This window comes from Moschus berezovskii, chromosome 6, assembly GCF_049115385.1.
Source record: "Moschus berezovskii isolate FMDL1 chromosome 6, NW_MosBer_1.0, whole genome shotgun sequence".
NCBI classification, from domain to species: Eukaryota; Metazoa; Chordata; class Mammalia; order Artiodactyla; family Moschidae; genus Moschus; species Moschus berezovskii.
Genome location: NC_142465.1, coordinates 123,301,687 through 123,317,098, shown reverse-complemented (window position 1 = coordinate 123,317,098; position 15,412 = coordinate 123,301,687). Strand labels below are relative to the sequence as shown.

Genomic DNA, 15,412 nt, shown 5'->3' with positions numbered 1-15,412 from the left:
CAAGGAAACCTGGGGGAGTGTGTGTGCACGAGGAGGGAGGGGCGTCCACAGAAGCACAGCTGGCACACAGACGGGGCAGAGCACACGGGGGATCGAGTGTGCCGAGGACCTGGCCCGTGAGCCTCAAGTCAGTTCACAGACAGCTCCAGAGACCACAGGTGTGTGTGTGTGTGTGTGTGTGTGTGTCTCATGTCAGTTCACACACAGCTCCAGAGACCACAGGGGGGTGTGTGTGTGTGTGTGTGTGTGTGTGTCTCATGTCAGTTCACACACAGCTCCAGAGACCACAGGCGTGTGTGTGTGTGTGTGTGTGTCTGTCTGTCTCATGTCAGTTCACACACAGCTCCAGAGACCGCAGGTGTGTGTGTGTGTGTATGTGTGTGTCTGTCTCATGTCAGTTCACACACAGCTCCAGAGACCACAGGCGTGTGTGTGTGTGTGTGTGTGTCTGTCTGTCTCATGTCAGTTCACACACAGCTCCAGAGACCGCAGGTGTGTGTGTGTGTGTATGTGTGTGTCTGTCTCATGTCAGTTCACACACAGCTCCAGAGACCACAGGGGTGTGTGTGTGTGTGTGTGTGTGTCTGTCTGTCTCATGTCAGTTCACACACAGCTCCAGAGACCACAGGTGTGTGTGTGTGTGTGTGTGTGAGCCTCATGTCAGTTCACACACAACTCCAGAGACCACAGGCTTCAAGTGCAAAGCAGCGACAGCTAACATGCACACTTTCCTCTGTGTGTGTGTGTCTGTGCGCGCGTGCATGTCCATATCACAGACTATTCTTTTAAAAAGCGAAGAGAAACACAAAATCCCAGCTAACAGTGGGGGGCTTGGTGGAGGAAGGGAAGAGATGGCTGGTGACACGTGACGAGGGGTGAGAGGGAGCAGTGGCGGTGGTGACCGAGTGTGGGGATTCTCACTTCAGATCCAAGAAGGAACAGCTGTGCAAATGTGTGCAGCTCGGTGTGTTACAAATGCGCACTGACCAAGCCATGGCCACACAGGGGGGCAGGAGCGCCACCGGCAGCGCCCACGCCACCACCGAGGCACCAAGGGTACGAGCCCAGGGGAGAAGCACCCCCCAGCAGGGAGAGCCCCTGAAGCAGTACCTGTTGTATGTGAATTCCACATCCATAGGTTCAGAGTTATACGCTTGTTCAAATTCTGGATTGAGTTTAAGGGTTACATCTTCTTCATGAATCTAGAAAGAAAAACACTTCACTTCATCCTCTTTATGTTTGCTTTAGACAATCCTCCACCTACAGTCACAACTCACCACCAAAATCCATCCCACAGACCAGAGCTAAAATCTGGCATCTGAAACGTGTGCAAAAACGTCAAACAGACTCCCGTCTCCACGCTGCTGCACCGCCAGCCCCACTAGCAACCCTGCGGGCCCCTCCCCCAGGCCACAGTCTCCTCGGGGCTCGTCAGCGTCTGCTGGAGACAGGCTGCCGCCTCCAAGGCAGACGAGTGAGTGGCCACTAACAGCAGGGTGTGCTCACCACAAAAAGGCCTCATGGGCATCATTCCGAAATCCCCTTCCAGCAGGACAGGGAACCAGACATTCAGGGACCCTCCAGCCAAAGCTAGATCCTACATAACAATCCGAGACGAGCAGGATGGAAAACTCCGAGCTGAGAGGACAGGAGCAGCAGGCAGCGGGGTCTCTCCCAAGAGCTGGGGGCCGTGACATGAGGCTAACTATGCCCTTGCTCTTGGCAGAAGCAAATGCAAGCACAGGTCCCCAGTTTTCCCACAGGTTAAGACAAATGAAAATAAATCTGTAATCAAAGACCACCAAGCAGACAAGGAAACAAATCACAAACAATGAGGGTCGAATTGCACAGTCATCAACAGATCGAGGCCCCCAGGACATCATGTACTGACACTGTTGTTTACAGAAACTTCAAAAACTATGAAACAAAAAAAACCTGGGAAGATCAAGATAAGCAAGCATAAGATAACACAAGGGAACACAGTAGGGCGTGCTCACAGAGCCACAGTGGGGGGGGGGGCGGGGGGGGGAAGTGCTCCGCGTGCTTCCCCAGATGGGCAGGCCCTCTGAGGCGGCGGCCGGGGGGAGGCCAGTGCCAGCGCAGCCCAAGGAGGCTCCCAGAAGCACCGTGCCACCTGCCACACCATCTGGGGGCTCTCGAGGGCCTTGGTGCCTTCAAGGTACCCAGGCCACGGGGTCAGCCAAGGAGTTCTGGAGAACCGAGTGAAGCAGTGGGCTGAGATTCAAGACACCCCCAGCTCCTCCCGGCAACCCAGCACTCAGGAGCGGCGCTCCTGCAGGAGGCCCAACAGGGGCACCTGCACAGCCGGAGGCCAGCACTTGCAGCTTCAGCTCTGGCCTCTCCGGCTTGTGGTGCTGGCCGTTCCCCAACCAGCCTGGGGGCAGGGCCACGGGGTCTCACCCCGACATCTCTGGCCCTGCTTCTGCTGAGGGTTTAGTCCACAGAGTGGCCCCTAGGGGCATGGCCAGGCTACCCTCTGGGACACGTTCAGAACACTCAAATCTGAGTAGATGCACGCCTTCTATGTGACACCCTGATAGTCATGTGATAACAGGTAAGCACACTGTTCATGGCTGAAAGTGATAGGATTTCTTCAGTTACAAAATTCTCTTTATGCATCACACTTATTTAAATACTTGATCCTTGATTTTCTAAAATGCCGCCAACACCCAGGGGACCCTCTCCCTGATCCCTGAGGCAGGTGGGTCACCTCTGTGAGAGGTCTGCTGGGTTGGCCCCACATGGACTGACTAGCAGCGGCCTCTCACCTCAATCACGTAGCCGATGTATTCAATCACGTGTCCATTGTACTCTTGGGTTTTTAAAATCAGTTTATCACCTAGTCAAAAAACACATTGCCACATGTAAAACTACAAACTCAATAAACTTTGCTGCTATACTGTACGATAAAACACTCTGAAGAAGTGGAATAAGCCAAAAAAACATTATGGGGTCAATGGCTTAAAATCTCGTCAATGTGCTGAGAGAGATACCCAAAGCAAAGGCAACTCGTGTGATGACAGCGCTGCCGGTTAAAATATTCTATTCTGTGACTGTGTTCAATGTCGGCCAGTTCACCGAGATAAACACCACACGTTAACAAACCCACCTGCATACAGAGAAGGCCTACTTTCAGCCAATCCTGGGACCTCCAGAACTAGAAGATCCCCGTTTCTTTTCAAGGTGACCCCACTCATATTATACTCCTTCAGTTCTATTTCTGCATGAATCTCCTCCAGCCAGAGCAAAGTTGAAAACTTCTCCTTGTAGTTTGACATGTTTAAAAGCTGGAAAATAAGGAAGCCTGTTAGTGAGAGCAGAGCAACACTCCACACATATCCATGTCAGGAAGCCAACGGAATTGACTAACCAGCCTTCAAACGCTGATGACCAGGCAAGTGTAGGGTGGCTGCCTTGAGACAGGGAGCCATCTGAGTGAGCCCCACAACCGCCCAGCCCCTACTCAGACAGAGCTGCCAGGCTCAGCATAGAGTTAGCCCAGCAGCCTCACATCTCTGTGCTGAGGGGGTGGGGCTGTGGGTCCCAGGAGGCCAAATGCCAGGGAGAAGGTGCAGCACAGTGGTCTGGAGCTTCCCAGGGGCCTGTGGGCACAGGAGCTCGAGAAGCTATGCCAGACGGGACAGACGCGCGGGGTGGGAGCAGGGCGGGGCTCCTCAGCCTCCGCACGGCCGACACCAGGGTGGCTGGCCTCTGCAGCAGGGCTGAGCTGTGCAGAGCACGGCAGTGAGGAGCATCTCTGGCCTCCACCCAGTGGAGGCTGTGGGCACTCTCAATCGTGACAACCGAAAGTCTCTTGGGGGAAAGTTCGCCTGCTGAGAGCCACTGGGTTGGAAAGAACAATGCCCAGAGCTCACACAGGGCTGAGGTGCTGCGGGCCCTCTAGCCTAAACAGAAAGGCCTGAGATACAGGGGCACTGGGTGGGGGACTCAGAAGGGATCAGCCCTAAGTAAAAACCACTCTGGTCTAACGAGGCTTTAAATCCAGGCTGAAAAGTACCCAACCGCTCCCAGCTAACCTAAGTGCATCCCAGAACAAAGTTCAAAGCTACCTCCAGGAATAGAAATACCAACAAAGTAGAACACAGCATGTTTGTTTAGCTTCCAAACAAAGATGACCAGGCACGGAAATAAGCACAAGGCACAATCTGTAACAAGGAGAAAAACCTATCCACAGAACAATAAAGATGACCAGGCGAGTAAGTCAGACACAGAAGGAGAAACGGCCCTTAAATGCAGAATCTAAAAAGAAATGATACAAATGAACTTATTTATAAAATGGAAAGAGACTGACAGATTTAGAGAAAGAACTTACAGTCACCAGGGGGAAGAACGGGGGAAGGGATAGTTAGCTTGGGAGGGACATGGACACACTGCTGTACGTGGATAACCAACGAGGACCTGCTGCAGAGCACAGGGAACTCTGCTCAGTGTCGAGGGCGGGAGGGGGTCTGGGGGAGAATGGATCCATGTACATGGGTGGCTGAGTCCCTTCGCTGTTCACCTGGGACTATCACGACACTGCAGATCAGCTCAACTCCAATACAGAATAAAAGGTTCAACAGGAAACCAACCAAACAAAAAACCCTGGGATAGCATCGGTGCACAAAAACATAAAACCGTTCTTTAACTTACTTATATATTTTATATATTTAACCATATACATTCAAAGAGTGGAAGGAAAAAACCAGAAGTGAAAAGAAAGTTGAGGAAAGACGAAACATTGAGTAGAGAAGTTAACGTGAAAGTGTTCGTCACTCAGTCGTGTCCTACTCTATGCAACCCCATGGACTGTAGCCCACTAGGCTTCTCTGTCCATGGGATTCTCCAGGCAAGGATACTGGAGTGGAGTGAGTGGGCTGCCATTCCCTTCTCCAGGGGATCTTCCACACCCAGGGATCAAACTTGAGTTTCCTGTATTCTCCTCATGCATTGCAGGTGGACTCTTTACCATCTGAGCCCCAGGAAAGCCCATTAAGTAGAGATACAGAAGATATAAAAGACCCTCACTGAACTTGTGGAGGCAACATGCTGCAGAAGAAACATCAGTGAACTTGAAGATACAGGCAGAGCAACTGCTCAGAACGCAGCCCAGACGGGAAAGGTGGAGAGAAGTGAAGGGAGCAGCCGCAGCTTGGGCTAGCTCATGTGGCCGCACGTGCCCATCACAGGAACCTGGAGAGCATGGCAGAAGGAACACGTGAAGACAGAACGGCCAAGAACCTTGAAATCTGAGAACTGAAAGTTCAGGATATCCAATAAGCTCAAAGAACCCAGGCCAATAAACGTGAAGAACTTACAGCACGGCACACTGTGAATTAAATGCCTTAAAACTAGTGAAAACCCTAAAAGGACGTAGGGGAAAATACAGACTTCGTACAAAAGATTAAAGGTGAGAAGGAAAGCAGCGCCTCCTGGGCCCAGAGGGCCCCTCCCAGGCCCTATGCAGGCCCCCAGCAGACGGGAGGCACGCTGAGGCAGGGCCGCACTGCGGGGGGAGGGTACAGGGCGCAGAAGTGCTGAGTGATAGCTGCACTACCTCGGGTCTATGGTGTTGCCACTGCTGAAAGGAGCCACCTTCTCCCGGGAGCGCGCTCCCGAGGGGGTCCTTCCCGAGGGGGTCCCGTCCTGGTGCCCAGCCTAGGTCACAAGGGGCCCACAGGACAGCCCCAGACGCCGTGCACGCACCGCCCTGGGATCCGCTTCTCAGCCCCAGGTTTGCACTCAGCTACTTTAGGGCTGGTTTGCTGCTCCAGCCTCAGTTCAGGCCAAAAGGCATCACTGCAAGCACCCATGGCCTCACCGTGGGTGCTGTTCCTTCCCTGGGGTCAGCCAGCCTCGGGTCCTGTCTGCTGCTGGCGCCCTTGCGGCATCCTCATTGCAGGAGGACACAGGGCCCAGCACACAGAGGCTCCGTCTGCCCGTCAGTCCGCCTCACACTGCCGGGCGTGCTCCTAGCTGCCACGTATCCACGGGCTCCAGCTCTCCTCTGACTCAGGGCCCGTGCAGCCTCTCCCCTCCCCTTGCCCCGGATCAGCACAGGCCCAGTCCTCATTCTACTCACCCTCTCCTCAGCCAACAGACCCCCAGATTCTTGGGAAGATGTCTCCTGGAGACAGGGCCACGCTCCTCTGCTCCCTGCCAGCAAGGCAGACATCTTTGCTCCCCTGCACACAAATAGGCGCCAGCCCTGCCGGGGCTCACTCAGCACTGCCCTGCCCTCAGCCTCCCAGCCCTTCTGCACCCATCACAGCAGACAGGCTTGGAGCAGGCCTCCCCCAGCAGATATGAGCAAGCCTGAGCACACAGCACTGGGAGGGTGAGGGGGGCCGCCTGGCAGAGGACACCCGAGGGTCAGGGTTGGGGGAGCCCCCTCCCTCCCCACCACTCTGCGCGGCTGCTGGGCCTTCTTAGTGCTCAGAGCCCCGGCAGGAGTGGAGAGCTGCCAAGAGGCTCAGCCACACAGGGGAGAGGCCAGGTGGGGAGAGGGCATCCCCAGAGCCCTGGTGTGTATAAGGCCATAAGACTGTGAGGACGGACGTCTCCAGAGGGACCCAGCAATGGTCTCCACGCTCAATGTTCTCACACTCCTAGCTCCCGGGGTGAAAACCAGCCCACACGACCTCTCAAGTCGACCAGGGTTCATCCTGAGCTAGTCAGAAAACAGCTCGAGTGTGCAGAAGAATCGGTGCTTTGCATTAGACAAGTTCCTTACCTCCGCAAGCAGCGGCTGGAAGGTCAGGATGTCGATTTTCTGTTCCACACACTTTTTAAGCCTGTCTGGTATCGGGTACTGCGGGAGGAAGCTGGGAAGTTGTCGTCGCGAGTTCCTTACAAAAGAGAGTCACAAGTCAAACACAGCCCTTCCTCACGAGGCACTTTCTGCCAGACGTCCTCACTCAGACGCTCTCACCAGAACCACGGACACCTGGGCTCTGGCCTCAGCCCTCAGTTTGTAAAGCGTCATTCCGCTTCGGGACCCGCTCTCCGGGCCTGTCCTGTAAGCAGGAGCTCCGCCTGCGACAGAAGAACAGGCCTGATGTCCAGGCGCCTCCAGGAACCAGGGAATTCAGAGACATTGTCTCTAGGCTTCCAATGAACTCAACTGTTCTTCCCCTTCCAGGTTCATGGAGACACTGAGACGCACTGGACCTGCAGGTGTGCAGTGTAATGGCCTGACTGATACGCATCAAGAAATAACGGCCACTCACTGTCTCACGCAGACACAAAGTTGAAGAAACAGAAAAAACATCGTTCCATGTGATGAGAACTCCCAGGTTTCACTGTTAACAACCTTCGCGTGTAACACACAGCAGTGCCTACATTTGTCTCACTGTGCGTCACACACCCAGCACTTACTCATCTGGTCAACAGCAGTCTGCACCTCTGACCGCCTTCATTCAATTCCCCTCCCCTGAACCAAACTGGGGACCACAGATCTGATCTCCTTTTCTGTAACTTCGGTTTTGATGTATAACTGACCTACAACACTGTTAGTTTCTATTAAGCAACAGAGTGATTTGCTATTTCTGTACATTTCAAAAAGGATGATCATAGCACAGTTAAGATGTGTCCTTCTACCTTCCCCGCACTGGGGACAGCTACCTATCCACCCACCCACCCAGCTATCAATCCATCCATCCATCTATCCCTCCCATCCATCCACCCACCTCTCCATTCAGCCAGCCTCCATCCATCCAACCATCTACCCACCCACCCATCAATCCACTCATCCATCTACGGTTATTTAAGCTGCTTGTCGTAAGCACAAACACATTTCAACAACCCTGCGTTTGCACCCCTTCCCTCATGATTATCATCTCTGACATCATGCTTGACATCTTTTGTGTCTCCCTTACTTACTGGGCTTCCTGGTTGGCGCCAGTGGTAAAGAATTCGCCGGCCAATGCAGGACACAGAGACGTGGGGTCAGCCCCTTCGTCAGGAAGGTCCCCTGGAGAAGGGCATGGCAACCGACTCCAGTATTCCTGCCTGGAGACTCCCAAGGCAGAGGAGCCCAGTGGGTAGTGGTGCATAGCGTCACAAAGAGTCGGACACAACCGAGCAACCAATACTGTCACTTTACTTGTGAGTACATATGATTTTATTACTTTTGCCTTTTAACCTTATTACTAGCTTTACACAGGGCTGTTTTTACAACCTTTACTATATATTTTTATTTTTCCTACGAGTTTTCTTTCATACTTTCTTTTGTGGCCTTTTCTTTTTTGCTAAAAAAAAGTCCCTTTAACATTTCTTGTAAGGCTGCTTTGGTAATGCTGAATTCCTTTAGCTTTTGCTTGTCTGTAAAGCTTTTGATCTCTCCATCAAGTCTGAATGGAGAGCCTTGCTGGGTCGTGTTCCTGGGTGTTGGTTTTCCCCTTCCATCCCTGTAAATAGATCCGGCCGCTCCTTTCTGGCCGGCAAATTCTGAGAAATCGGCTGACTGTCTCACAGGAGCTCCCTTGCACCTAGTGTGCTGCTTTTAATATTCTCCTCCAACTTCCCCAGGTTAATCACAGCGTGTCTTGCCACATTCCTCTCTGGGTTGATCCTGTTTGGGACTCCCTGTGCTTCTGGACCTGGATGTCTGCTTTCCTTTCCAGGTTAGGAAGCTTTCAGCTGTTATGTCCTCACTTGTGTCCTCTGTCCCTTTCTCTGTCTCTTCTCCCTGTGGGACCCCTACACGCGAATGTCTACACGCCTGGCGCCACCCCAGTGCTCTCTTAATCTATCCTCATTTCTTTTTATTCTTTTCTCTTTCTGCTGTCCCACCTCAGTGACCCCACCACTCTGTCTCCCAAGCTTGCTGATTCGCTCCTCCATATCATCTAATCCACTGCTGATTCCTTCAGGGCGTTTTCCATCTCAGTCACTTCAGTCTTCATCCGCTTGGCTCTCCACATTTTCTAACTCTGCTGAAAACGTCTCACTTCTCACTGCATTCACGCACTCTTCTCCCAACTTCCCCGATCTCTGCCATCACTACCCTGAACTGTCTGGGCAGGAGGCTTGTCTCCGCGTCACTCAGTTCTTCTTCTGGAGCTTTGCCTGTTCCTGTACTGGGATCACATTCCTCCGCCACCTTGCTCGCATGACTTATTTCTGGCTGCTCTGGGTCTTGGCTGCTGCACGCCGGCTCTCTCGACGTGGGGAGCGAGGGCTTCCCTCGTTAAGGAGCAAAGGCTCTGGGGCACACAGGCTTCTGTCGCTGCAGCTTGCAGGCTCAGGAGTTATGGCTCACAGGCTTAACTGCTCCTTGGCAAGTGGGACCTTCCCAGACCAGAGACTGAACCCATGTCTCCTCCACTGGCAGGGGAATTCTTAACCACTGGAGCGCCAGGGAAGCCCTCCTCTGTCACCTTGTGCCCAGCTTGCTGTTTTTATTTCTGAGTGTCTGGTGGTGTGGTTACATTTCCTGACCTTGGAAAAGTGGCCTTTTGTAGATGTCCTATGCACCCAGCAGCACACTCCCCACTGAGCACCAGAGCTACCTGCTTCAGAGCTACATGCGCCCTCGCTGGGCTGCGTGGATCCTTCTGTCATGGTGGGCTGACTGCTGTGAGCGGTGGGTGCGGCTGCCCCTGGTCTGGTTGCTCCCAGGCCCTGCCTTGTGTGGAGGCTGCTGTCCACTGGTGGCTGGGGTTGGGTTTTGGAGGGCTTAAAGCAGTCTGTCTGCTGGTGGGGTGGGCAGATGCAGACGCTGGCAGTTCCAAAGGATCCAGGCCACCAGGACAGGCACTCTGGGTCACTACTTTGATGGTGGGAAACATGTTTGTTTGAGGGATGTTCCTGATCAGGAACAATATATTAACATTCAAAGGGGAAAAACTGACAAGGGGATTAAATATATGTGCTCCTGCTCTGTTTTACTTCTCCAGTTAAGTCAACTTGTGATGAGAAAGCTGCTTGGAGCACTGCTGAAAACAGCTGGAGGCTCTAGAAAGCTCCTGTAACTGGAGCCCAGCCCTGGGGACCCACCGCTTGCAGCCCATGTGACTTCTTGCTCCTGTGCTCAGCTTCCATCCCTAGAGCCAGCCAACCTGACCACTGTTCACACTCCTAGTGACTGTTACTGCTTATTCATTACTACTGACTGTTCAGAGTCAGAAACTGTACATTTAATCCTCGTAACTGGGACTTCCCAATGGTCCACAAGGTAAGACTCCACCTGCCAATCCAAGGGACACGGGTTTGATCCCTGCCCTGGGAACTAAGATCTCACATGCTGTGGGGCAACTAAGCCCACATGCCACTACGGAGCCCACGTGCTGCCACTACTGAAGTCAGTGCGCCCCAGGGTCCACGTTCTGCAACAAGAGAAGCCACTGCAATGTGAGCCCTCAGACACACTGTGAGCCCTGCTCACAGCAACTAGAGAAGAGCCCACGTGCAGCAACCAAGAGCCGGGACGCCAAGACAAAGGCCCGGCACAGCGGAAAGAAAGGCCCTTCCGATCACAAGCAGGGCAGGGGCGGCGTACCGCTTCACAGGTGAGGGCAAGTCAGACAGGCTGAGAACCTGGGCGGGGACGACGCGGCGCCCTGTGCATGCTGGGAATCAACAGTGCTCCAACCCAAGGCCAACACCACATAACACTCCAACAGTCCCTCCTTCAGCCCACAACTGAGTCGAAGTCCACATCTTATCTTCAATTGTTTCCAGGTAGGGTGCAAGCAGAAATTCAGGGTTTCCCATTAGATAAAAGTAGCACCCATCATCCCAGGGGCTCGGGGCAGCAGCTGAAGCCACAGATGAACAGGACTAAGTCATAAAACCTTCTAGTCTATAGCTCTTGATTTTTGGCACCAAACTTAAAAAAGCAAAATCTGCTTTTAAGAGCTTCTGGGGTTTATTACTGCAGATGAGAAAAGGTGGACATAAAGCACTTTCTCCAGACAATGCTCCAGTTAAAAGTCTGGGTGGTCCCCAACCCCCAGCCACATGTAGACATCAGGTTACAGGGTTTTTTTCCTTAATTTCACTTTTGAAAGGTGTCATATCTTCAAAAGGGCTTCAAGCAGCCAAGTGACCTTCAAGTTGCCCTAGACAAGTGACACGCGGGTGCTGTGGACAGCTCACAGAGGCTACGCCGGCTCACAGAAGCTGCGTCTCACTGACCCCATCCTGCTGGGTGCCCATGTGGGACACAGGCTCTCTCGGAAGGTGGGTGGCTGTGCTGTTGGGAATATGAAGGGTGGCAGGAGCTGAGGGAAAGGGTCAAGTCCTGTCCTGCTCTGAGAGTCACCCCGAGACTAGCTGGGGTCACAGGCCCCCCGCCTGGTCCTCCGTGTGCCTCCAGGACGACGATGTGAGAGACTGGACCATAGCTACACCCCTTTATCTGGATGTCTGCCTCCCTTCGACAACAGCAGTCCTGTGTGTCCCGAGATCGGGGCTTTTTCATTTCTGCTCACGGTACCTTTTCTGTGTGGTCACGACGACTGTGGTTTTGGTGGAAGCTAACACCTGCGAACTTTTCGACTTCTTCCACGAAAAGGGTTCGCAGACAGCTATCAGTGACTCCTCCTCACTTACAACATTTACTTCAAGGTATCGCCCGATTATGAAATTGGAGAAGCAAAGCAGAAGGAGCTCCCTGCAGCGGCCAGAATTCCTGGAAAAACAAGACACAATTTGAAGTGTGTTGTAAGTTAAGACAGGCAGATCTAACACAACCTCCCTTTTCACTCAGAGCTAGCAAACCAGTCACCCTTAGCCTTTAAAATTCTTTTACAGGAAAAAAAGGGATATTTTACAATAAGCAATGTAACATTTTCCCAAAGTTCAGTTCAGTTGCTCAGTCGTGTCCAACTCTTTGTGACCCCATGAATGGCAGCACGCCAGGCCTCCCTGTCCATCACCAGCTCCCGGAGTCCACCCAAACCCATGTCCATGGAGTTGGTGATGCCATCCAACCATCTCATCCTCTGTCATCCCCTTCTCCTCCTGCCCTCAATCCTTCATAGCATCAGGGTCTTTTCAAATAAGTTGGCTCTTCGCATCAGGTAGCCAAAGTATTGGAGTTTCAGCTTCAGCATCAGTCCTTCCAATGAACACCCAGGACTGATCTCCTTTAGGATGGACTGGTTGCATCTCCTTGCAGTCCAAGGGACTCTCAAGAGTCTTCTCCAACACCACAGTTCAAAAGCATCAATTCTTCGGCGATCAGCTTTCTTCACAGTCCAACTCTCACATCCATACATGACCACGGGAAAAACTATAGCCTTGACTAGACGGACCTTTGTTGGAAAAGTAATGTCTCTGTTTCTTAATATGCTGTCTAGGTTGGTCATAACTTTCCTTCTAAGGAGTAAGCGTCTTTTAATTTCATGGCTGCAATCACCATCTGTAGTGATTTTGGAGCCCAGAAACATAAAGTCAGCCACTGTTTCCCCATCTACTTGCCATGAAGTGATGGGACCGGATGCCATGATCTTCGTTTTCTGAATGTTGAGCTTCAAGCCAACTTTTTCACTCTCCTCTTTCACTTTCATCAAGAGGCCTTTGAGTTCCTCTTCACTTTCTGCCATAAGGGTGGTGTCATCTGCATATCTGAGGTTATTGATATTTCTCCCGGCAATCTTGATTCCAGCTTGTGCTTTTTCCAGCCCAGCCTTCCTCATGATGTACACTGCATATAAGTTAAATAAGCTGGGTGACAATATACAGGCTTGACGTACTCCTTTTCCTATTTGGAACCAGTCTGTTGCTCCATGTCCGGTTCTAACTGTTGCTTCCTGACACGTATATAGATTTCTCAAGAGGCAGGTCAGGTGGTCTGGTATTCCCATCTCTTTCAGAATTCTCCACAGTTTATTGTGATCCACACAGTCAAAGGCTTTGGCATAGTCAATAAAGCAGAAATAGAGGTTTTTCTGGAACTCTCTTGCTTTCTCCATGATCCAGCAGACGTTGGCAATATGATCTCTGGTTCCTCTGCCTTTTCTAAAACCAGCTTGAATATCTGGAAGTTCATGGTTCACGTATCGCTGAAGCCTTGCTTGGAGAATTTTAAGCATTACTTTACTAGCGTGTGAGATGAGTGCAATTGTGTGGTAGTTTGAGCACTCTTTGGCATTGCCTTTCTTTGGGACTGGAATGAAAACTGACCTTTTCCAGTCCTGTGGTCACTGCTGTTTTCCAAATTTGCTGACATATTGAGTGCAGCACTTTCACAGCATCATCTTTCAGGATTTGAAATAGCTCAACTGGAATTCCATCACCTCCACTAGCTTTGTTTGTAGTGATGCTTTCTAAGGCCCACTTGACTTCACATTCCAGGATGTCTGGCTCTAGGTGAGTGATCATACCATCGTGATTATCTGGGTCGTGAAGATATTTGTACAGTTCTTCTATAAATTCTTGCCACCTCTTCTTAATATCTTCTGCTCTTGTTAGGTCCATACCATTTCTGTCCTTTATTGAGCCCATCTTTGCATGAAATGTTCCCTCGGTGTCTCTAATTTTCTTGAAGAGATCTCTAGTCTTTCCCATGCTATTGTTTCCTTCTATTTCTTTGCATTGATCGCTGAGGAAGGCTTTCTTAAATCTCCTTGCTGTTCTTTGGAACTCTGCATTCAAATGGATATATCTTTCCTTTTCTCCTTTGCTTTTCACTTCTCTTCTTTTCACAGCTATTTGTGAGGCCTCCTCAGACAGCCATTTTACTTTTTTGCATTTCTTTTTCTGGGGGGTGGTCTTGATCACTGCCTCCTGTACAGTGTCCCAAACCTCCGTCCACAGTTCTTTGGCACTCTATCAGATCTAATCCCTTGAAACTATTTCTCACCTCCAGTGTACAATCGTAAGGGATTTGATTTAGGTCATACCTGAATGTCCTAGTGGTTTCCCCTACTTTCTTAAATTTAAGTCTGAACTTGGCAATAAGGAGTTCATGATCTGAGCCACAGTCAGCTCCCAGTTTTGTTTTTGCTGACTATACAGAGTTTCTCCATCTTTGGCTGCAAAGAATATAATCAATCTGATTTCAGTGTTGATCATCTAATGATGTCCATGTGTAGAGTCTTCTCTTGTGTTGTTGGAAGAGGGTGTTTGCTATGACCAGTGCGTTCTCTTGGCAAAACTCTTGTTAGCCTTTGCCCTGCTTCATTTTGTACTCCAAGACCAAATTTGCCTGTTACTCCAGGTATCTCTTGACCTCCTATTTTTGCATTCCAGTCCCTTATGATGAAAAAGAAATTTTGGGGGGAGTGTTAGTCCTAGAAAGTCTTGTCAGTCTTCATGGAACTGTTCAACTTCAGCTTCTTCAGCGTTACTGGTCAGGGCATAGACTTGGATCACCGTGATACTGAATGGTTTGCCTTGGAAATGAACAGATCATTCTGTCGTTTTTGAGATTGCATCAAAGTACTGCATTTCGGACTCTCTTGTTGACTATGATGGCTACTCCATTTCTTCTAAGGGATTCTTGCCCACAGTAGTAGATGTAATGGTCTCTGAGTTAAATTCACTCATTCCAGTCCACCTTACTTCGTTGATTCCTAGAACGTCACCGTTCACTCTTGTTCACTCTTGAAGTGCAGCCGAGAGGAGCTACCCCACGTCCAAGGTAAGGAGCAGCAGCTGCGCTTTTCTGGAGCAGCCATTAAGAGATACCATACGTCCCAGGTAAGAGAAACCCAAGTAAGATGGTAGGCACTGAGAGAGGGCATCAGAGGGCAGACAGACTGAAACCACAACCACAGACAGCTCGCCAGTCTGATCCCACGGACCACAGCCCTGTCTGACTCAGTGAAACTAAGCCATGCCGCGTGGGGCCATCCAAGAGAGACAGGCCATGGTGGAGAGGTCTGACGGAATGCGGTCCACTGGAGAAGGACAAGGCAAACCACTTCAGTACTCTTGCCTTGAGAACCCCATGAACAGGATAAGATCACAAACCTAAAATAGTACTGTCTGTGATTCTCAGACTTAAGAATAGGAAACACAAGTCCAGTGTTCCCAAGAGTGCTCAGAGCTGTGCTACACAAGACGCCGTCTCCCTCTGCCTACGGCCCGCCTCCCTCTGCTGCTCGAGGCCAGGCCACATCACACAGCTACACAGGCACCAGCGCCGACTGCGCACTCGGGCACTGCCCGCTGTGCAGTGTCACCCTCAGCCTGAAGTGAGGCGCTGATCTAATCAAAGCCGCCCTTGGACCGGTGCAGAAGCAGCAGGTGTCGATGAGACGAGAGGGAAGACAGGCGGCACCCAGTTCCTAGCTGACCGGTGACTGGGGAGTGAGAGCCCACGGTTCTGGACTCAGGGGAGGCGGCAGAAGAGGAGGGCCCGCTCAGGTGCAGGTGCCGCCTCCAGGTCGGCTTGCCCAGGGGGAAGGGGCGGGGCATGCTGAAGGCAGGCGCGGGGAGC

General features: G+C 51.5%; 1 protein-coding gene across 1 annotated transcript in view; it reads right to left on the bottom strand.

The window, feature by feature from the left end:
* Positions 1-15,412, bottom strand: part of MOV10L1 (Mov10 like RNA helicase 1) — a 57,943-nt gene that overhangs the window by 25,605 nt on the left and 16,926 nt on the right. The window contains exons 9-13 of the mRNA XM_055396157.2: positions 11,462-11,656; positions 6,755-6,869; positions 3,131-3,308; positions 2,790-2,860; positions 1,111-1,202 (exon numbers count right to left, since the gene is read on the bottom strand). Coding sequence (XP_055252132.2) covers positions 1,111-1,202; positions 2,790-2,860; positions 3,131-3,308; positions 6,755-6,869; positions 11,462-11,656 — 651 coding nt within the window. The remainder of the gene's footprint in view (positions 1-1,110; positions 1,203-2,789; positions 2,861-3,130; positions 3,309-6,754; positions 6,870-11,461; positions 11,657-15,412) is intronic.